The sequence below is a fragment of the Carettochelys insculpta genome, chromosome 3, assembly GCF_033958435.1.
Source record: "Carettochelys insculpta isolate YL-2023 chromosome 3, ASM3395843v1, whole genome shotgun sequence".
Classification (NCBI taxonomy): Eukaryota; Metazoa; Chordata; order Testudines; family Carettochelyidae; genus Carettochelys; species Carettochelys insculpta.
In genome coordinates, this window is record NC_134139.1 from 154,671,895 (window position 1) to 154,695,427 (window position 23,533).

A 23,533-nucleotide genomic window follows, 5' to 3' on the forward strand; every position below is an offset into this window, starting at 1 on the left:
TAGTCACTGAAATTCACTATCATTTAATTTTTAATTCCATATTTCTAGGTGCAGTTCTTGATTTGGTTGTAGCTAGCCACCTCTGTCAGCTCTCTCTAACTACGTATTCATCCAGCCATAGGTTTTGTCAGATCACAATACTGTTACAATTTTTAACTAACAATCTCTTGCAAAATGCCAGAAAGAAGAGTTTTCTGCACTCAACCTTCTAGCTATTACAGCTGCTTTTGACATAAGTGGCCACTTGATTTTCCTCAAATGCCTTTAAAAAGTTGTTTTGACCTGATATGTTGTTTCTTGTTTCTGTTTCATTCTATCCAGTGGAGACCGACTTGCAGCGCATGATCTTATCTCCTCAATAGAATCATTTTTCCAGTTGTCACATGGGTTTCTGTTCTCCTGCCTTGGATTTTTAATTTGTACAGGCTTCTTCTAGACTGCCTGATTGGTCAACATGGGTTTAAATTTCATTAATATTCTGATGACAAAGGAGATTGATGTTATAAAATTAGCCCTTAATATTCCTTTTGCCATCTCTGTGTTGTCTGATTGCCAAACTAATGATAAAATTGGGATGTATAGAAATTTCTTACGGTTTAATGTTACCAAAATAGATATCACTTGACGAAAATAGACACCACTGTAAATTCTTCCTCCCCTCCTCCCCATTCAGTCTTTTTTGTTTGCTTACATGGTGATGTATTCAAATGGATAGGAGCTTCATAGTTTCACAGATTAAAAGGCCCTAAGGGACCACAGTGGTCATCTGGTGAGATCTCCTGCATAATAGAGGCCACAGGATTTCCCTGAAATAATTCTTATTTGAACTGAAGCATATTTTGTAGAAAAAGCATCTAATTTTGTTTTTAAAATCTTTCAGTGATGAAAAACCCACTATAAGCGTGGTAGGCAGTTTCAATGGCTAATACCCTCACCATTAAAAATGGCACCTTATTTCTAGTCTGAGTGTGTCTAGCTTCAACTTCCAACCACTGGATCGTATTGTATCTTCGGCTGCTAGACTGTAGAGTCCTTTGTGGGGAAATTTCTGATGCCCATGTAGGTAGATGATCAAGTCAGCCCTGAACCTTCACTTTAGTGTGCTAAAGACAGAGACAGTAACAGTGAGAGATCATCATAAAGTGTGTTTTCCAATCTTCAAGACTCCATATGCTTTAATCACATGTCCGTGCTGTGGCAAGGCCTGCCCTCTGCCAGTTTATAAGAATTGTTGCAATACCTCCTAATCTTTGTTTGGTAGATGCAAAGATCTGAGGATCATACTTTTTAAGACAATTCAGTGATGCCATGTTGGTCTTTTGCACATTTTTTATCAGACTAGAAACTACACTGAAGGTTGACAATAATATCAGGCTTAGATCTAGTTATACAACCCAGAGGGATATAATTCTGGCTATGGCTCAGTTATACTCCTTTCTGATAGAGACCTTTCAAATGGCTGAAGGTAAATCAGCAGCCATATGCAACTGTCATGGTTCCATGATCATTGTTTATCATAGAAGTCCAGGTGGGGATGGAGGCGAATAGAGTTTTACTTCATCTTTGTCCTGTTTTATTCTGAGCTTGGCTACAATCATCTTAGAGTAGCCTCAGAGTTGAGAGTTGAAGGAGCTGGGGTATAGCTAAGGAAGCTTTTCCTCCCATATTTCTGGAGCCAAACTTTTCCCAATGGATGTCCCCAGTAATAGCAAGTTTGAAGAAATGTTCCCTCCCACACACTTACAAAGATAAATGGCTGAAGATCAACCGTTATACATTCTTCCTGCAGGACATTTTAGTAATTTTTGATAAGCTGTATATTTTTCTAATATGACAGGGTGCTTTCCTGCCTTCATAATCCTGGCTGCATGAAATGAAAACTATCAGAGAGGTAGCCAAGTTAGTCTGTATCTTCAAAAACAACAAGAAATCCTGTGGAACCTTACAGACTATAGAATGGGAAGAAGGGTTCTTCTGAAAACTGGCTTTTTTTAAAGAAGGAATCCCATCTATATGGCTAGCTATTTTTAAAACACTTCCAGAAATGCAATCACATGAGATTATGCAAATGAAGTGTGAGATTTGTAAATCAGTGCTTCATTTGTATTTTCAATCTCCCTCATTTGCATTTCGCTTCTGAAAGCAGAATGCAGTACAGATGTAGCCTATATGACTAAAGAAAACCCTTGAGTTACATGGGGGTTGTATTCCTGCTTCTTGGCTCCCAGAGTTGGGGGGAGCTGGGAACCAGAGGGCAGCCTGGTTCCAGTCTCCTTGCCAGTTGCAGGACCTGGGAAACTAACCAGCTCATGACTGGTCAGTTTTCTGGGTCCTGCCTGCACACGGGAGCTGGGAACTGGGCTGCTGCTGATGAAGTGGGTCTTTGCCCATGAAAGCTTATGGTCCAAAATATCTGTTAGTCTACAAGGTGCCACAGGACTTGGTGTTCTTGAAGTACAAACTGGAACTGATAACCTTTAGGAAGCTAGAAATGAAAAAAACATCTGTTTGCAAGTGTAACTTGCCTTAATAATATAAGATACTATACTTATAAAAAGAAAAAGTAAGGACACCTTATTTTTTATTATGGAGATCCCACCCAAGGGCTGAGACACTGAGCAAGGGGCTGAACATACAAGTAACAAAAAATCCTGCCTTACGGAGCTTGAAGTATGTGGACAGATACAACATGGTTACATCTCTATTGAACTCCACTTTTGGAAGCAGAATGCTAATGAGGGAGATCGAAAATGCAAATGAAGTACTGATTTACAAATCTTCCACTTCATTTGCATAATTTCACATGACTGCATTTCTGGATGTGATGCTTTTTGGAAAAAAACAAAACAAAACAAAACAAAACAGCCGTATAGATAGGGTTCCTTCAGAAAAAAACCCAGTTTTCAACAGAACCTTCCTGAAACAAAATAGGAAGAAGGGTTCTTTTGAAAACTGACCTTTTTTAAAGAAGGAATCCCATCTACATAGCTAGTGTTTTTGTTTTGTTTTATTTTGTTTTGTTTTTTTGAAAAAATCACTTCTGGAAATGCGATCACATGAGATTAATCAAATGAAGTGCAAGATTTGTAAATCAGTGCTTCATCTGCATTTTTGATCTCCCTCATTTGCATTTCACTTCTGAAAGCAGAGTGAAGAATAGATGTAGCCTATGCGAATACAACAAACCCTCAAGTTACATGGGGGGTTGCATTCCTGTAATCCCTGCATAACTCAAATTTTCACACAATTCTAGGGGGATGGGAACCAGGCTACTCCCATGGACTTGCAGGAGCCAGGAAGCAGGGGCAGCCTGGTTCTAGTCTCCTTGAGGATTATGGGACCTGGGAAACTGACCAGCTCATGACTGGTCAGTTTTCTGGGTCCTGTCTGTACAGTGGAGCTGTGGACCAGGCTCCTGCTTGGTTCCCATCTCCCTGCTGCTTGTGGGATCCAGGAAACTGACTTATCTGAGACTACCAATGGGGGCTTGGCTGGTAGCCCAGCTGCTTCCCTGCTGCGGGGTGGTGGGGGACCTCCACCCCCTGACCAGGGACCCCCTGGCTGGCTCTGCTGGCCGGGCTCTGCCCAGATGGATTCCAGCCACAGGGCTGTGGGTCTTCCTGCCCTCTTCCCCCACACCACAGCACTGCCCTCCCACACCTCTCTCACATCAGTGCATGTGTCTTGGGGGGATTAATGTACAACAAACAGGTAGAGCATTAGGTAATAAGATTGCTAAAGATGACTGCAAAATTCATAGAGGAAAGGTAGTAGGCATCCTTCAGTCTGCACAGACTATGGATCGCGCCCTTTATAGTTTCAATTGAGGACTTCATTTACAGCGTCTACTGTGACTATGAAGACCCATACGTGAGGAAAGGTAGTGTGTGCATTAAAGAGAATTAATTGCTCTTGCCAGCTTGACTAAAAGTGTAGCAGAATTTTCATTTTGTTAACAAAATTAATTAAAAGTAATTGATGTAATGCATTTTCACATATAACTGGGGTAGGGAAACTCAGTGCACCAGCTGCATGTAGTTCATCAGGGTTAGTTGCTGGTGGGGTGCAAAATGGTTTGTTCACTTGGTCTTCCACAGGCACAGAGCCCTGTAGCACCCAACAGCCACTGTTCACCATCCCTGGTCAATGAGAACTGCCGGAAGCGTCGGCCAGCTGGCTTTGCTTCCCACAGCTCCCATTGTGTGGGGAATGGTGAACTACATATACTAGAAGCTGTGGCGCTCCATGCTTGCAGTTTCTCAGGTAAACAAACCATCTCACAGCTAACTCTGATGAACCACATGCAGCCCACAGTCTGGAGGTTCTCCACCCTTGTTAAAACAGATTTTTGTATTTTTTAAATATAGAAAATAGGTAAGATTTTCAGTGGCAACCTCCCACCCCAGACTCATCTTTGTAAAAAAATAAATAGAAAAAAAGAGTCAAGAATGCAACTTCTTTTAGGCTGGTCAAATAGAAATTAATATTTGTGTGCTCACAGTTTCTTTTTCCTTCAGTATTATTTCTTTCATAGTTAAGGCTGTTATTCTTCTATATAACAGCATATTGAACTGTTTCTCCAATATGGTCTGGTTGGTTTGCACTGATCCAGTGACACAAAGAAGTCATAAACTCAGTCTGAGTTGCTGATTAAATTGAGTTTATGGCTACTTTGTGCCCTTGAGAGTTTACTGGTTTACTATTACTCTCTCTTTAAAAAGTGAATGTAAGTAATTAAACAACAACAACAACAACAAAAGCCCAACAACCTTTTTCATTCTTCCACTATTTTTGTAAGAGGCCTGTGTACAATGTGTTACTCCTCACTTTGATTATGACTACATTCCAGAGATCTTTCAAAAGAAGCCCTTCTGGAAGATCTCTTCTGAAAGAACTTCTTTTGAAAGAGAGCGTCCACACACAAAAAAGTGGATCCAAACAGTGATCTGTTCTTTCAAAAGTGAGCATCCACCCCCTCCCTCCTCTTTCAAAAGAATGGGCCAGTCATTGAAAACAGGTGCCAGGAGGAGTGCTCTTTTGAAAGAAGGGCCCTGCGGATCACCTATAAACATTTTCTTTTGAAAGAAGCTTTTGAAAGGGGCACACTTCATGAAATGGAAGTAGAAGAGTGCTGTCAAAAGCAGCACCATGTTCTTTCAATTTACTTTCAAAAGAATATTTTTTGTGTGTAGATGCTCTGCAGGATCTTTTGAAAGAACCCCCTTCTTTTAAAAACTCTTTCGAAAGATCTTGCTAGTGTAGACACAGCCTTTGTGATTAAAGGAGCTCATAGTACAGTGTATCAGTTACACCACACAAGTTTGTACAAAATACAAATTCAGATATGTCCATCCTATGAAAAATGCATCTGATTTTCCGTCACTCCACAAGTTTATGAACAATGAGGTGGAGGATTTTGATTCAGCCAGTTAAATTAGGGGGATTAGCTGTGAAATGCTCCAAAATGTTTTGATCCATAAAAGTTCAGGGGGGCATAAGGTCTATGGCTTTGAATTAGTTTGAAATGTATTACACATACTGATTTTTAGGAGGCAGGTAAGTAACATTTATTCCACTTTTAAGGTGAATTAACTGAGGATCTGAAACATGCATATGGTCATTTCTGGCAAAGCTAGAAATAGAATACAGGTTTGACTGGAAATGTTGGTAAACTGTGAGTTCATCTTCCCCAAACCAATAAAAATATTTGCATTGGTTATATTGAAAATTTGGAGATAGGCAAAGTAAGGCAAATGCTGCTTGAGAACTTAGAGACTCCCATTAACAAAGATTGTCTGACACCCCCACCATTTCCTGCAACTGTGAAACTGAAATAGAGCGGAATAAAAAACTCTAACAAATAAACATAAATATGATCTGTTTAAAGCCTAAATATATATCATAGAAAAGTCCTGTTGTTAATCTTTTTATAAGCACTTTGTAATATTATATCTGTATACAGATTCACTGTAAAACTAATAGGTGGCTATGGGATACTGTGTACGCAAATAGTCTATTGTCTGATGTTACTGCCCACCAGCCGCACAGGACTTCTCGGAAGGAGAAATTTGGAGCAGTGCACAAAATGATGGTGGTGTCCCTCTCATAAAGGTTATGTCGGCACAAGAAGCATCTGTTGACAGAAGTGACTGTCACAAGAGATTTCCTGGCAACACTTCTGTTGACAGAGTGCCTCTACATATAAAAGCAGATTGAAAGAGCAGTTTGTTCTGTCAACAGAGAGCAGCCAGACTGCCTGGCCTTCTCTCAACAGAACGGCGACCAGAAGCTCTGCAAACACGGCTGCCCGGTGAATCAGAAGCCCTGTCTGTCAGCCATAGGGCCCCAGAGCATCTACACAGATGTTTTGTTGATAGGAAACTGTCAATAAAAACATTATACCTAAACGCGGCGAGGTATAACACTGCCTGTGGATGTGCCAGGTTTTGTCGACAGACTGTTGACAAAGCCCATTTTGCACGTACACATTCCATGGGTTTTTCCAACAAAAGCCCCATTTTCTGGAAATACCCTCTCATGTAGATGTAGCCAAAGAGAACAGCTGAGTGTTTCAGCCTAAAGCTCATTTTTCACAGGGCTTTGACATTTACATAACTGAATGAAGAATTTTGAATAAGACAGAGTTAAAAATTGAAGAGTTAATATCTCACACTACAGAGTGGTTTAACTTCATGGTTATGTGTATTGTTCAGGTAATAGATTTTTAATGAAATATTAATAAATAAATTGAAATTGAAATTCTGACCATCCAGCTGTAGTCTAATTTAGAATTTAGTAGAGCATTTCAGTGGTTTTATAAGCACTTCACATTGGAAAGATTGGGGTGTAGGATCTAGAATATACAGCAATTTAAAGTTACTAGACTGCTTCACAAACTGGAATTCCAGTTTCAAAGAATGAAGGTCTCCTAAATATAATTTGAAATTATTTTATACTTTGCAGGCCCACTACCCTGACCACTTACAAACAGAGGCACATATAACATGCTAAAGTACTACAAGTCAATAGTTTCAAAGAATTGAGGGTGTGTTTACACTTGCATTCTTCTATAAAAAGAGATATACAAATGAGGTAAATTGAAAATGCAAATGAGGTATAAATTGGCATACTTGGCACCTCGTTTTCATACTATAATTTCAAAAGGTCTTTATTTAATAGGAAGAGGGATTCTTTTGAAGATGGGTTTACTTTCGAAAGAGCAACGTCTACACTGGCTGTCTTCTTTCAAAAGAAGCTCTTTCAAAATTAGAATATGCGAATGAGGCACAAAATATGCCAATTTATACCTCGTTTGCATTTTTGATTTACCTCATTTGTATACCTCTTTTGAAAGAGGAATGCAAGTGTAGACGCACCCTGAGTGTAATGTATTGGAATTTGAATACTCTGAAATGTAATAGATTTTTCTTTTTTTTTTTAAAGACCTTCAATCAGAAAGCAACTCGATGAGCTTAAACGCTGCAGAGATTCAAGAAATACTGAGCATATTTGAAATGTAATTAAACAGAGTACATATTACAAAAGAGTGAATATAAATTTCAGCTGAAACTACATTGAAGACACATGCATGTGTTTAGTTTTTTCTGAATGTCATATACCTACTTTTTTACCATATTTGCTGTTATATTTGAAGCCAGTTCAACAAATAAATCCTCTTTCTGATTTTTCTTCTTCCTGAGAAAGTATGCCTGCATGGACACCAGCATGTGGACATACAAGCACACTTTTTTATATATCACCACTTCATCTCACCTGATCTTTCACACACTCACACAAAATTTCCACTATCACCTCACCTTCTGAAAACATCTCCATTTGATACTTCCTCATGTGTGAACAAGATGGCCATCAACCTCCCTTCACTAAGTAAAGGTAACCTCATATCTCACTCTTTCCTGCTTAACTCCTGCAACACAACCTGCTTGATTACTTTTACACTGTTTGAGCCTCAACTGGTTCTGAAAACTTCTCCTCTGGATGTTTTATGATCTACATCAGGATTATAATATTAGATTTTTCTCTTTTCACACTTGTTTGGTCTGTGTACTTTTCAATATTATTGATCCATCTTGAGCATCTCAAACAGGAAGTCAGAACAATGACTTTAGCAGCCTCAAATTCTATGAAACCGACCTGTCTATCTGCTACTTGTTCTCTCTCTTTCTCTCTTTTTTTCCTGTGGGATTTTTATCTTTGCTCCATCTGTTTGGACAGCTCCTTCTTGGTATTCTTTTTTTTCCCCTCTATTTGAATGTACACTATCAAATGTGAACATCACATCCATCTAGGAAATTCCCAATTCTACATTGCTTTCAACTCAGTCTCTTTAGGTTGTTGGGAAAAGTAGATTTAGTTAAAGAAACAAAGAGCAAGCAGTGGGAAAAAACAAGTAATGAAAATCAATGAGGGTTATTAGAAGAATTAGTCCATAGTGGTAGATAAAATGAGGATGTTATGTTAGCCAAGTCACATTTGTTGTCAACATTGAAGCTGAAGTAATGTAAGATAAGGAAAAGTAGTAATAACACAACAATAATACCTAGTTCTGATAACTTTTGTCAGTAGACCTTAAATCACTTTACAAGAGAAGTCAGTATCATTAATCCCAACAGAAACACACAAAAATAGGAGTAATTTGCCCATGAGCACCAAACAGATCACAGACAGAGCCATGAATAAATTTCAGGTTTTCTGAGTCCAGTTACGTCCTGAGTCCATTAGCTGTCACTGCTTCCACTTTAATTGGACTTCTCTATTTAGAAATTGTACAACTGTCCCCAGAAAGCATAGTGTCAAACAGAACGGGTGAAAATTATTGTGTGCAAATCATTTTTAACTTTCCAGAAATACAATTTATTTTACAATTTCACTCAATTTAACTAATTTTGTTTAATGTCATTAAAACCAACAAAATGTTTTGTTCTGGGTCGCACAAAGGCTGCGTCTACACTACAGTTCTGTTTCGAAAGAACGTCTTTTGAAACAGAACATCAAAAGATGCTCTTTTGAAATGAAGCGTCCACACACACCACCGGGGACCTAAGGTTGGATCCATTCTTTTGAAAGGCACCAGCACAATTTCAAAAGAGAGCATCCATACGTGCCAGTGCGCTCTGTTGAAAGAGCAGGGATAAGAAGCACCATGGGCAGGGTGGCATGGGGGATGAGCCCTTCCGGGGCCACCGCCTGCTGTCCCCGTAAAGTGCTCCCCCATACTTCAGCCTGCACACTCTGAGGACCAGCAACCCTGTCCCCAGGCAGCGCGCAAGAGACAGACAGCAGAGGTGGCATCCTGGGCCCCCATGGACCCCAAGCAGCACCGCCCCTCCATCGTAGCTGTGGCCAGCGCCTTGGCTGCAGTCCTGGCCACCGTGCTTCAGAGACTCCGGGTGGCCACCACAATAGCCACCCTCCTGGATGCCATCCTCAGGGCACAATGTCCCCAGATGGTCCATCGGGTCATCCGCCACCTGTGGAGCTTCCCCACAAGCAGCGACTGGTGGGACCTGCTGGTGCTGGAGGACTGGGGCGATGACTGGTGGCTACAGAACTTCAGGATGACCAACGGGACGTTCCTGGAACTGTGTCACTGGCTCGCCACAGTCCTCCAGCACCAAGACACACACCTGAGGCCAGCGCTCCACCTGCACAAAAGGGTGGCCATTGCCCTATGGAAGCTGGCCACCCCAGACAGTTACTGATCTGTTGGCCACCAGTTCGGGATGGGCAAAGCCACCATCAGGGCCATCCTGATTGAGGTAAGCCATGCCCAGCTCACACCTAGATTGCATGCGGGGGGCGGGCAGGGAGCAGCCTGGAAACAGGCACCATTGGGAGAAGGGCGGGCACCCTGGGGCCAGGGGCAGAGATGGGGATGGGCATGGGTGGGCAAGCCGCACCCCACTCCACGCTCAGGAGCATGCCCCCTATGCCCTGCAGGTCATCCAGGAGATCAGCAAGGTGCTCCTGAGGCAGCAGGTATGCGTCGGGGACCTGGATGACACCATCCAGGGATTCCCAGAACTGGGCTTCCCCAACTGCTTTGGGGCCCTGGATGGCACTCGTATTGCCATCTGGGCCCTGGAGCACAGCCGTGGGGCCTACATCAATCACAAGGGCTACCACTTGGTGGTCCTGCAGGGCCTGGTTGAGGACAGCAGACAGTTTGAGGACATCAGTGTGGGCTGGTCCAGCCGTGCCCACGATGGGAGGGTCTTCAGGAACTCAGGGCTGGGATGTCGTATGGCCAAGGGGACCTTTGCCCCCCAGTGAGAACTCCCCCTCGGGGACACGACGATGATACCCTGCATTGTGGCGGATGCGGCCTGCCCCCTGCAGGCCTGGTTGATGCGGCCATACATGGGGCACATGCAGCTGTGCCAGGACCTTTTTAATGAGCGGCTAAACTGCACCCAGAACACCATCGAGCAGGCATTTGGCCGCCTCAAGGGGTGTTTTAGGTGCCTCTACACCAGGCTGGAGGTGGGCCTCCCCAACATCCCAGCGGTGGTCGGGGCCTGCTGCACCCTCCATAACCTGGTACAGGCAAAACATGAGCCCTATATGCAGAGGTGGGCCACTGGTGCGAGGCACGGGTACGGACAGCCCCCAGCCGCCCCATGCCACCGGGCCCAGCAGGACAGGGTGCATGTAAGGGAGGCCCTGCATCAGGCCTTTGAGCAGGGACCACAGTAACTCCCCAACCCTGCATACTCCTCCCCCACCCACACCCTGCTCACACATGCACACCCACCAGCACACATGCACAGGGGACACAGGGTAAACCATAAAAATAAACTGTTTACTATTGGAAAAACTGTGCTTCTCATCGTTCGGGGGAAGTATATACACGTGTGCGGGGAGGGTGAATGGGGAGAACTATTTACATGGGAGGGGGGAGGGGGGATGGGGGGCTGGGGTGGGGGGCCTCACCCCTCCAGGGGGCTCCATGGCTGGGAGCCCCATCGTCCATGCCCACTCCTTCCTCCTCAGGTCCGGGGCCCTGCTAGGGGCGGGCTGGGGCTGGTGGCAAAGGGAGGTAGGGGTACGGCTCGGGCATGGTCTGTGTCCACATACATGGCTGGGGGTGGGCCCAAGTAGGTGGTCGAGTTCTAAGTAGTAGAGGCAGCTGGTAGGTGCTGCCCCGACCGCCCAGCCATGTCCCAAGCCCGACAGCATGCCTGCCAGAGCTCCTTCACTTTTGACCTCACCTGGTCTGTTTTGGTGCTGGACTCCTGTCTGCTGCAGGACCTCCTTGTCTTCCCACAGGGCGAGGAGGTCCTGCAGCTCAGCCTCTGTCCAGGAGGGGGCCCAATGTTTGGGAGGGCTGGCTCCCCTCCTGGGTGGACTCCCCCGGTCCCTGGACGGCCCCTGGGGTGGGTGGGAGTCCTGGCTACTGGCCATGGTGCCAGAGGTGCTTTGGCTTCCCCTGGGGCGTCACGGCTGGCAGCTGTCTGGGCGGCAGTGTTGGCTCCCTGCTGCCTACATGCTCTCAGCTTCCTGACTTAGGGCTTCTGGGAGCCTGCGAGCTGAAAGGTAGCCAGACGCTGGAGCCTTAGACCTCCACTTGTGCTGTGAGCGGCGCTGTTGCCTGACAGATGATGGTAGCCATGGAGGACCCGCTCTTTCGAAAAAGCGGGTTGCAGAGCATCTACATTTGCTCTCTTTCGAAACTGTCTTTTGAAAGAGGCCGTTTTTCCCATCCTGGAAGTGGAGGACCAGTTTCGAAAGAATGGGGGAGTTCTTTTGAAGTTAATTTCGAAAGAGCGCCGTGTCAAGTGTAGACACTCGGTGGCTTCTTTCAAATGAACTCGGTCTTCCAATCCTAATTTCGAACGTACTTGCTAGTGTAGACACACCCAAAATGTTTTGTTTTACCTTTTTTAACTTTTTTTTTAACAATTTTTTTTAACAATTCTTTTTAACTTTTCCATGTCGACAGAAAACCCCATGAGAAGTGCCATGCCAAATTCATGGTCCACTTTGGCTAGCTTTACAACCACAAGACTTTAAAAATGGTAAATGTTATGATTACAGATATTTAAATCTGACTGAAAAGGAGTTGTATGGGGGTCTCAAGGTTACTGTGTTGGGCTGTTGTATAACCGCCTTATTTCTGCCTAGCTGCTGGCAACAGCACTTGACTTCAGAAGTGGAGAGCTGGAGAGCAGTAGCTGTTGGCCAGGAGCCCAGCTCTGAAGGCAGAGCTACTGCCAGCAGCTGCACAGAAGAAAGGATTGCCTGATGTGGTACTGTCACTCTTACTTCTGTGCTCCTGCCTGCAGAACTGAGCCCTAAGGCCATTTCTACACAGGCCACTTTCTCCGAAAGTGGCATGATAATACACGGCCCAAAATATGCTAATAAGACATGGATGCAAATTCCCCGCACCTCATTAGCATACGGTCATGTGATTTGGAGTCCAGAAGACCATTCTTCCGGACTCCAAAACGCCGTGTGGAAGCGTGGCCCGGCGGAGCTTCCGGAAGGAAGTCCTTCTTCTGGATGCCCCTTCTTCCCGAAAATTTTTGGGAAGAAGGGGCCTCCGAAGAAGGACTTCCTTCTGGAAGACGCCCGGGGCCTACGCTTCTAAACGGCATTTTGGAGTCTGGAAGAACGGTCTTCCGGACTCCAAAGCATGTGACTGTATGCTAATGAGGCATGGGGAATTTGCATCCGCACCTTATTAGCATATTTTGGGCCATGTATTACCATGCCACTTTCGGAGAAAGTGACCTGTGTAGAAACGGTCTTAGTCAGCAGCCACCACTCTCGGGTCTTCCAGCTCTGAAAGCAGAAGTACAGAAGTATGGGTATGGTATTTCCACCTTTCTGTGCTGCTGCTTGCGGCGTAATGCCTTCAGAACTGGGTACCCAGCCAAACACCTTCATTCTCATCATTGATATCAGTGATCTCACGTTGCCCAGCTTGAAGGTAGTGCAGAAGCAGGAATGTTAATACTGTGAACCTCCTAAAACATAACTTTGTGATCCCTCTGCATCTCGCTTTTAGGTCAGGGCCTCCAAACTCAGCTGGTCTCCCCTGTGAAGCCTGTATAGTCTAAGCTTACAGCATGGTGATTTTCATGCTGTAAGAGAATGTAGTAGACCCTGACTCCTTGATCTCAAGTACACCCCACTGCCTCATCCACTCAGCCTGCCCCTTTCCTCTTCTCCTATCCTCCTCTCTTTCAGGGACATCCACTCAGAAGTTGCTCTTTCCCTTCTGACCTAAATATCTATGTCAGCCTCTCCTTTCTGCAGAGTCTTCCCCTCAATTTTCCCCTTTAATTGTTTTCTTCTTTTCAGTACTGTAGCTTATTTATGATTCTTTCACTACAATGATAAATGAGGCTTCTGAATGAAAAGGCTTTATAAATTACAGTTTATAGACCTGTATGATCCGAGCAGCCAAAGCAATTTAAGGTGCAGTTTTGTCAAACTTTAAATAAAATTTAATTTTAAAAAGTACACAATAGGCCTGTTTGTCTGAGAATGAAATAGGAACAACTGATATGAAATCAATATAGATACAATGGGTTGACACCCGAATAATATCGAATATCTTTTAGTTCAGTTTTTACAAGCAGATTAGACCCTTACCTTTTTTTTCAGCTACAGTAATTCTAGACCTGTTTATTTTGGAGTTAACTGAACTTTACGTGCCAATCAGCAGTGCAACCATCAAATCGAGCATCTGGTAAGGCTCTGCTGATAAGCTAAAATGGTAAATCAAATAAGCAACTCCCCCTCCATCAGTGTTCCCCGTAAGCTGCGTGCTTGAGCAGCCGCCCAGGAGAGATTCAGGTGCTGCGCAGCTGACAAGAAATGTGAGACCACCACCTCCCAGAGCCAGCAGCATGTATTTCTATGGGTGTTGCACATCTGCACATGCCTTGGTGCACAGAACAAAATTTATTCAACCCATACTTGGATAAAATTAAAAGTGACATTGTCTTCCAATCAACTCCTGTAGACCCACAACAACTAAAATACCAAAGAATTACATTTCATATTCAGAAAATGATTGTGGTCGAGTGAACATGGAGCAAATCTGCTGCTTCTATTATCATAGAGATAGAAGAAAACAACAGTGTTTCCTCTCCTTTTAAAAATATTTTTTCAAAGGACGATGAACAGGGCATCTCTCTTCTTGAAGATGTGATATTTCTGAGTGTGTTTTACTAGGTTTCTTTCAAACATTTAATTTTCTTAAGGCAAGGAACACCATTAAGTTGTTATAAGGTAGGGCTGGAAGGAACCTCCAGAGGTAATCTAGTCCAGCCCCATGGGATGAGGCAGGACCAATTAAGACTAGATTAACTTCCAATAACAGAGATTCCACAACCTACTTTGGAAACCTATTCCAGGTACTAGCCATGCATGCACTTACAAAACTCTTTCTATTATCATAACCTATAACTCAATTGCTGCAGATTAAAGTCATTATCTCTTGTCCTACCTTCAATGGAAATAGAGAACAACTGATCATTGTCTTCTTTATAACCTCCCTATACATATCTGAAGACTATTAACATTCCCCTTCCCCCATCAGTTTTCTTTTTTCAAGATTATGCATGTCCATTGCTTTAACCTTTCCTCACAAATAAGGAAAAGATTTTGTCATGGAACTCATGGATTATGTGACTTTCAGAGAACTTTGTGACCGTGCCCTGGGGCAGCAGAGCTGAAGCTGTCACTTACTAGGAGTGGAGGAGGCCCAAAGCTGTTAATCCTCTCCTCTGCCCAGAAGTTTAATAAAAGTCAGACAGGTCACAGGTTCCTGTGAGTTTTTGTTTATTGGTCATGACTGATTTGTGACTTTTACTAAAAATAAATATGGGAAAAGTCTTAGCCTTACTCAGAAGTAGTCTTTTCTAAACATTTTATCCTTTATTTTGCATACCTTCCTTTCTCTCCAGTTTGTCAATATCTTTCTTCAAATGTGATATTCAGAAATAGACAAGAGTGCTCCCGCTGGTGTCGCAACAGTTTTGGGTAGAGCAGAGCAATCACCTCTCACAGCTTATACATGATAGTTGTCTTGATACCACCACAGGAGGCTATTACATTTTTGTGCAATTGAATCGCAATACTGGACATTTTTCTGCAGTACTACTGTCTAGACAGTTATTCACCATTTTCCACACTTCTGTGTTTGATTTTTTTCTTCATAGGCTGAGTAATTTAATTTGTCCTAATTGGATTTCATCTTATTGAGTTCATACCAATTCTCCAATTTGTCAAGGTTGTTTTGAATTCTAATCCTGTCTTTTGAAGTGCTTGCAATCCCTCCCAGACTGGTATCATCTACATATTTTACAAGCATGTCTTCCACCCCGTTATCCAATGATTAATGAAAATATTGAATCTTGTTAGACTAGAATAGACCCCCACAGAACTTATTAGATATATTCTGTCAGTTTGACAATGCATCATCTGTAATTACACTTCTAATATGGCTTTTCAACCAGCTATGAATCCACATTATAGTAAGTTCTGATAAACTGCACTGTGCCAGAAGACTTATTAAATTAAATTATTTACCATTTTCTTTCTCTAGTTTGACCAGTGCTCCCACCCTGTGGTTACTATTAAATGTGATAAATATCTGGTCACTGTTAACCTTTTTTGTGACTACTGAAGCAAAATAGGCTTTAAACATTTCAGCCTTCTAGAAGTCATCTATTAATAACTCTTTCCGTGCTAAGTACAGGACCTCTCCTTCATCTTTCTCTTTCTCCTTATGTAGTTACAGAACCTCTTCTTGTAGCCTTTATGTCCCTTATCACATGTATCTCATTTTGAACCTTAGCCTTTCCCATTTCCCCCCTGCAATCCTGTGCTATTATTTTGTATGCGTCTTCAGCAAGCTGTCCATGTTTTCACTGTTGCTAGCTTCCTTATCAATTACAAAGTGGGTATAAGATTCCACTGTTCTGATCTGGTGACATTTTACTCTCATTAGTGTTCATGAATATACAAAATTCAGGGCAATGGTGACTCTGAGTGTCATTTATTAATAACAAAAATAATCAGGAAGACAAACCAACAAAATAAATTATAATTTACCAAAAGAGTGTAATTGGATTAGATGGAATTAATATTTAGTGACAATTTCACTCACGTTTTGAAACCATACAGTTTAAAATCATGTGCATTTTTCTCCAGCTGTGATTTAGTTACAGCATTCCAGAATGTCAGCCTCTCTTCCCAGCAGTTGAGAAAAGCAACCATTCACAATGATGGTAGTTATGTGTTTTCAATTTCTTTCAGGGCAGTTCAGACTGTCCAGTCAGAACACAAAGGATTACAATAAGGCCTTCCAAAGCTTTCAGAGAATGGCATAAATTTAATGTCTTTCTATCCAGACGTACAGACAAAAAGAGAAAGTAATATCTCCTCACACCCTTTAAGTGGTTTCACACTTTTGGAAGGTTATCTCTTCAAATTGAAAGATACGTAATTGTAAATTTTATTTTACTAATGGGGATTGCCAACGCACTGTTTGCCTTTCTGCTCCACTCTTGTGCAGCATTAGAAGCTTTTTCTTGTGATTTCTGCAACAGAATATAACCTTCAGTTAAACTGGGCTGTTGTAAATTATTGGATTAATCTGTGTTTATTTTGTTATTCCTATTTTTAAGCCTTTATTTCATCCTGGTTATTTTGGATGCAGCATTCTACCTGGACTCAGAATTTGCCTGAATTTACATGTTTTATAAATTCAATGTTTACTCGCATTAAATGGTATTACTGTGAATACAAACAGAGGTAGGTGAATTGGAATAATGGCTGATGCTTTTTTGAGGGGATGAGTGGGGCTGGGGAATTCCTGATTAGACCCTGGAAAGTGATTTCTGTGTGGTGACATTAAGCAAGAAAAAACAGAACTGAAAATAATTTTAGATATTTTGCCACTTGCAGCAAAGGAGCTAAGATGTTTTATGAACGTGCAGTAATGAAGCAGAAAATAGGGAGTTAAGATTTATCTGAAGCCTACCATTCAAGGGACTGATTCAGCTCTGTGTACTTTACTTCAGAAGGAGTATTGCCTAAACAAGCCCTGTCCATTAAGGACCTAACAAAATAGCATTTATGTTGGTCTTACAAACTACTCACCCTTCACATTCAGAGGATGAGTTGATACTTAAAGGGGAAGATGGTTCAAAGGCAAAAATATTGACGACCACAATGGAGGAAAAATTTCTACACCCCACAGACTTCATAGCTAAGAAAATAACACACAGATGCTTGGAAAGTGAATCATCCCTTGTGAGAAACCTGAACACGAGAAGAAAAAAAATGCGTCTTCCTCTTTGTTATTAGTAATGAACTACATAGCTTAATCATTATTATCCAAAAATATTCTTAGCTGTTTAAATTTATCAGTGAAAATGAGTCTGTCTTCAAGAAACCATTTTTGCATTTTAAAATCAAAGTGCAAAGTTTTGCTCTCCTAAAAAAAAAAAACAAAAAAAAAACTACTGGCGAATTTATCCATTTGCAGACTTTTAATTTTTTTATTATTAGGTACTTTGGCTATGTGAAAGAAAGATAAAATTCACTAATATGCTCCAAATGATAAGTGCTGCTTCTATCTACTTGCCATAATTTGTAATCTCTCTCCTAACAGCTATTAGATTCACAGGATAGATAAAAGATAAAGCACAAGATTCTAACTCCTCTTAAAACAAAATGGAAATGAGCTCAGATTTCAAATAACCTATTTGACCTGGAGAATATTTAATATTATGTAATATAATCCCATGCTGTATTTATGTGCTGTTGAAATGAAAACCAGCTGATCAATTTTTGAACCTCACCATTTGGATGTTAGCAATCCTTTGGAAGTTTCATATCTTGCTGAAACGAAGGGCTAAGAACCATTTCTTGAAGGTCTCTCAATTGTGAGACTGCATTTGCTTTATTCATTTACTACGCACGGAAATGATTCCACTTTTAGATACCGTTATAAGACTGTTTGATTAAGACAAATATAGGCCATTCTCAGATACCAATTCAGCGATGAGTCAATTTTCTCTTGGCATCTAATAACCTTTCTTTTATAAACTGGCAGTTTAATGTTTTTATGGTGAAGAGTTTGACAAAGCGGCTATATTTATGAAACTTAATGACAGCATAACATCAGTTACTGAAGCTTATACTAAAGCAATAAAACCTCTTCAATAAGTACTAATACTTATTTTTTGTCAGATGGAGCAAACAAATTCAAGTCTGCCTGGCAGCTGAGACTGCAGTGAATTAGGCTGAAATATGGAAGATGAAGGTCTACTCAGAGTCTCCTATCCATTGTTAATGTAGCTTAAGAGTTCCATAGAGGTCACATGGGGCCACTGATAAAAAGGTTCTATGGGCACTGCTCTTTAGCATCACTTGCTGGCCACGCTTCAGAATGACACTAATAGTGGCTTCCAAAGAGGTTGAATCTTCTAACCAATTGGCTAAGGTACATGAATATAATTCTGGATAAATCACCCGAATTGTAGAAAGCAATGGTGAAATCAGACTAGTCATGCAATCCATCTCCCTTCCACTCCAGGATAGCTATACCTCTCTGTAGTCCTTTATTTGCTTTGGTTTTAAGAGATTATAAGCGATGAGACATAATTGGTTGATTGTTCTACAGCTTAATAGTGCAAGGAAGTTTCTCCTATACCCTTTTCTACCCACTGCCACCCACCCATTTCATAGGCCAGTGGAGATGGTGTAGGGCTATGCCTGACCATTTCCCAACCTAATCCTGCCTTTGAGAGAGACATCATGCTCCCCAAGTGCCCTTACTTTAGTCACACAGAGTATTCATGGCTTCTTCTACATCTCTGTCAAACCTGTAAAAATGAGGTCACAAGCTGACCTGAAATAATTCTTTTTCCCTTCTAGTTTTAAGTGTAGGCTCTGTCCCTCTTCAGTCATTGCTGGTAAATTATTCTCACCAACCAGATAATTATTTCAGTTGCTTTCCTCTGAACTCCTAATTTGATGGTGTTCTGGTTATTTGATTTCATGAACTGAACACAATAATTCCAAGTGTGCCTCTTCCAGAGACATACAGAAAGAAGGTTATAACCTAGTTGTTTAAGATGATGTCTTTTTAATATAGTATGCAAAAATATTTTAGTCTTTATTACAGTCATGGCATATTGCCAACACATTTCTAATATACTGTCCTCAGGTATCTTTAAAGCAAAAATGTACACTAGATTTCTCCCTTACATGTGAATGTTTCAGATGATTTTTCACAAAGATGTATAAAAGTCTAAGATGAATAATAGTTGAGGTTTCCGGTCATGTTTCTAATCTTTCTAGGTTTCTTTGCCTTATATCTGTCTTGAGCAATGGTCACAACTGCTATCCACTTACGATTAACTAGCAGTTTCATTAGCATACTGTTTACTTTGTCTTCCAGATCATTAATAAATTATACTGAAATAAAACCAATTTTCACACCATTCCCTGAGGTACCTTCTAGATTCCCTCTCTCACCTGGATGCACTGCTCTTTATTTATTGATTTTAGTTGTGTAGACAGTTTACAACTTCCACAGTTGTGTTCTCATTCAAGCCAGTCTGAATAAAAATTTTAAACTGAGATTCCATGAGACACCCACCAAATGCCTCACTACTTCAGTCTCCTCAGCCATTAATTTTATAACTGTATCCAAAAAGCAACCAAGTTTGACTGATGAGCTTTATTCTATAAAAGCCCAGGCTGTCTGCTATTCGTGGCCCTGTTATTCTAGTTAATAATGATGTAATATTTATTCACTGCTTTCTAGGCATTGATGTTAGATTTATGGGACTCGTTGTCAGGATCAATCTTTTGGTTTTGGAAATCAATTACCATGTTAATTTATCTTCATTCATCCAGTACCTTCACATTTATTCATTGTCACTAGGATCAGTACATTCAGTAATTCTTTTTAATATGTTAGGAAGCCTATGTACACTATTACCTACTTTATGAAGACCTTCTACAGGGTCTACCTTTTCCAAACTTTCAGCTATTTTGAGCTATTATTAATTTCATGCTCCTTCTCTTAGTATCCTCTTCTTTCCTTCTATATTTACACATCTTGATGGATTTGAAAGATCCCTTTTTATTCTCCTATGAGTAGCACACCATTAGTACTTCAGGAAATTGGCCTAAAAGAATAAAATCTGAACTTGGGGGTGCACATTATCTAATACAGGTTTTAAAATTTGTAAAATCTAAATGTTGATATTTTATTTCAAACCCCAATGTCTGTATTTTGTGGTATGATTGTTTTGAAGAAGCCAGGTATTTGCCAAAGCTGTGCTTATCTATATGATATTTCAGAAACAACAAACATCAAATGACTCCTTCAGATCAGTCATTGGTACACTCTTTTATAGTGTCTTCCTTCAAGCTAGACCAGGGTTGTATTGATGCTGCAGAACCGAGCTGTAGTCATAGGCTATGTATACACAGTTCTCTGCCCAGATCCACTGCCAGCAGAACTATGCAAAAGGAGCTTCTCAGGATTGCAAATGGCCATGTGTAGACCCAGCCATAAAGATTTCTTCCAGTGATCATGTTTAGGCCAGGATATAAAAAGATGAAAGAGTAAGTGAAAGCTCCCAAGGAGCAGAGTCCTGTCCTTCTCCAGTGTCCTATACTTCTCCAGTTTCCTACTCATTTTGGCTATGTCTACACTATGAGATAAATTTGAATTTATTAATATCGATTATGCAATGCTGGATTTTATGACTTTTACTTTGACTATCCTCACCTGCGGACATGCTCCTCAGAAAGTCAACTTATTGCTGCCACACTCATTTGGCAAACATTGACTGTTGAAGCATTGCATTGTGGGAATCTATCCCACAGTTCCGTCATCCCTGTAGCATTCTGGATACGTTTGCTAGTTTCTGACATCATTTGTCCACATTGCATTGTCCTAATTCCCCTTCTGTGGTAAGCAAATGTCCATTATTCCAGTGTGAAAGAAGGAAAAGTAAGGCATCAGCAAAGATGGTAAAGGTAACAGAAATCTCTATCTTCTGTAACTGAATTATCAAGAATCATAAAAATCAACATGTGTGTGTCTTCTCAACTGGCCATCAATTGACTATCCCCCCTCCCTTGATTGCATCTGATCCCTGAAAATGATACAGGGACAATGAAAAGCTTGAAGAAGCTTGAAGAAAGAGGTGATAGTAAAGGTTTTGAAAAAAGAAAGTTGCTGAGGGGAGGGTATTTGGCTTCCCCGTGCACTTAACAGCTTCTGTGCACAGTTTGCGTTCTCAACTGGACATCCATTGACTGTCCCCCCTTTTGTGATTGCATCTGATTGCTGAAAATGGTACAGGGACAATGCAAAACATGAAGAAAGAGTAGATACTAATGTTTTTGAAAAAAGAGAGTTGCTGAAGGGAGGGTATTTGGCTTCCCTGTTCATTATACAGCTTCTGTGCACAGTCTGTATTTTCAACTGGCCCTCCATCCATTCTTCCCTGTGTGAAGGGGTGCAAAATTAGAAGAAAGAGGATAGAAAAGGCTAAGAAAACAAATTCTGTCTTCCCTCTTCACTACAAAGGAATTGCAAACACTGGATGTCAGCAATGCCCTGAAAATCTTAGCTGCTGGGGGAGACTTGCCTGGGCAGCAGATAGCTTCTGAAAATCTTAACAGCTGGGGGAGAGTTCCCCCTGGTGGCAGATAGCCCCCTGTGTCCTTGTTGGGGCAGGGGGCACTGGTGGCATCAGTGGGGAAGGGCTGTTGAAGTAGTCCCCCTATATGGCAGCAAGCCCCCAAAAATCTTGGCTGCTGGGGAAGACTTCTCCCCACTGGCAGAAAATCCCCAAAAATATTTTGGTGGAGGGCCAGAGGAAGTAGTCCCACTGTGAAGCAGAAAGGCCCCAAAAATCTTAGCTACTGGGGGAGGCTTCTCCCCAGGGCTGCCAGCCCTTGAAATTCTTTCCCATCCTTGGAACTTAACCACATGCAAGTCAGGACATTGTGCTGCCTGGCAGCATGGTGAGCACTGAATGGCAGGCACGTCCTTTTATTGGGTCAAGGGCCAGCCATGTGATGGGGTTGGGCACAGGAAAGACTCTGACTTCATGGCACCTGTGAGGGAGGGAGGGAGACGCGCACAAATGTAAACCACTGATAAGAAGTTTCTCAGCCTCTTATGCAAGCATGGCTCCCTAAACAGACTTGCTGCCACGTGGTGTGGCATGGCAGTGGCTGGCACCAGGCAGTGCAGAAAAAATACCAAGCGTAGAGACGGAACCAAGAACTCTGTGCTGGTGCTATTTGTAATGGGTAGATGCACTCACAGCGCAAACAGCAAAGAAAGAAAGATATTTCTCAGGCTCTCAAACAAACATGACCCCACAGCTACAGGCTCCCTGGTCCTGATCTGAAATTCAAAGTCTTCCTATTACCTAATTACTGCACTCCTGGAGAGCACTGGGCAGAGCAGAGCACTGAGAGGCATTGTGAGTTACATACAGAACACTTCTGGAGGCTAAGAAATTTGATTTTAAGCTGTGGCACTTCCACACTGGCCTTTATTTGAACTTTTAAATTCAAACTTGATGCTACACCCAGCAGGTATTGATGATATTATCATACCGATATTAGTGCTCCCTAAATTGAGCTAATGGTATTACTATGAAAACAGTCATGTGGCAACATTGAGCTAACTGCCTTAAATTCAAATTTATCTCATAGTGTAGACATAGCCTTTGTTTCCCAAGCAGACAATGGATATTCTCTTCCCTGAAGTATCTATGGAAGGAGAGGGGGCATCTCAGTCCTTTGCTCACCAAGGACAGAATAGTACCCCAAGACCTTATCACAATTTTTTTCCCCTCCCTGAAAGTTATATTTCCCTTACTTAAATCCTTTTTGGCTGCTTCTAAGCAGACTGTCCTTCTTTGCCATGGAAGACTGAAAAGTTGTTGAGAATGTTTTCCCCATAACTGAATTTGGACCAAGTGTCTGCCTCATTTCTTGTCGTGCACTTGAATAACCACTCTGCCTATTTCTTTACAGCCCTCACAAATCTAGCCTGTGCTATAACCAGAGAACTTCTCCAATAGCAGGTGTCAGTAAACTCTGCCCTTGTTTCTTTTTAGTCAGCTGACATATCCTACCGGGACAATACAGTGTTTTCCCAGCTATTTTCATTGTTACCTCCATGCATTTAACCTCTTCTAATTGCCAACCAGAAAATATAATCATCATTTTAAGGCAGTTCTGCATTCTTTCTGTTTTCTGCTGAGAAGCACAAAAGTAAACTGCTTAAAAAAATCCATCGGCCAGATCCTTTAGCTGATGTAAGTCCATATAGATTCACTGACTCCCTCAAATTGATGGAACTACACTAGTTTATACCATCTGGAATCGAGTTCCATTATTTTAACTCCATTTCAAATACCCCACTGCTACTTATAGAGAAAACATTTCTCCTTCTCCTGTTTGTTGGAAAAATATTTGAAGAACTCTTCATTAGTTGAAA

General features: G+C 41.7%; 1 protein-coding gene across 1 annotated transcript in view; it reads right to left on the reverse strand.

The window, feature by feature from the left end:
• The window catches only part of ADGRB3 (adhesion G protein-coupled receptor B3), a 704,839-nt gene that overhangs the window by 173,642 nt on the left and 507,664 nt on the right, over positions 1 to 23,533 (reverse strand). Inside the window, exon 16 of the mRNA XM_074988878.1 lies at positions 10,908 to 10,934. Coding sequence (XP_074844979.1) covers positions 10,908 to 10,934 — 27 coding nt within the window. The remainder of the gene's footprint in view (positions 1 to 10,907; positions 10,935 to 23,533) is intronic.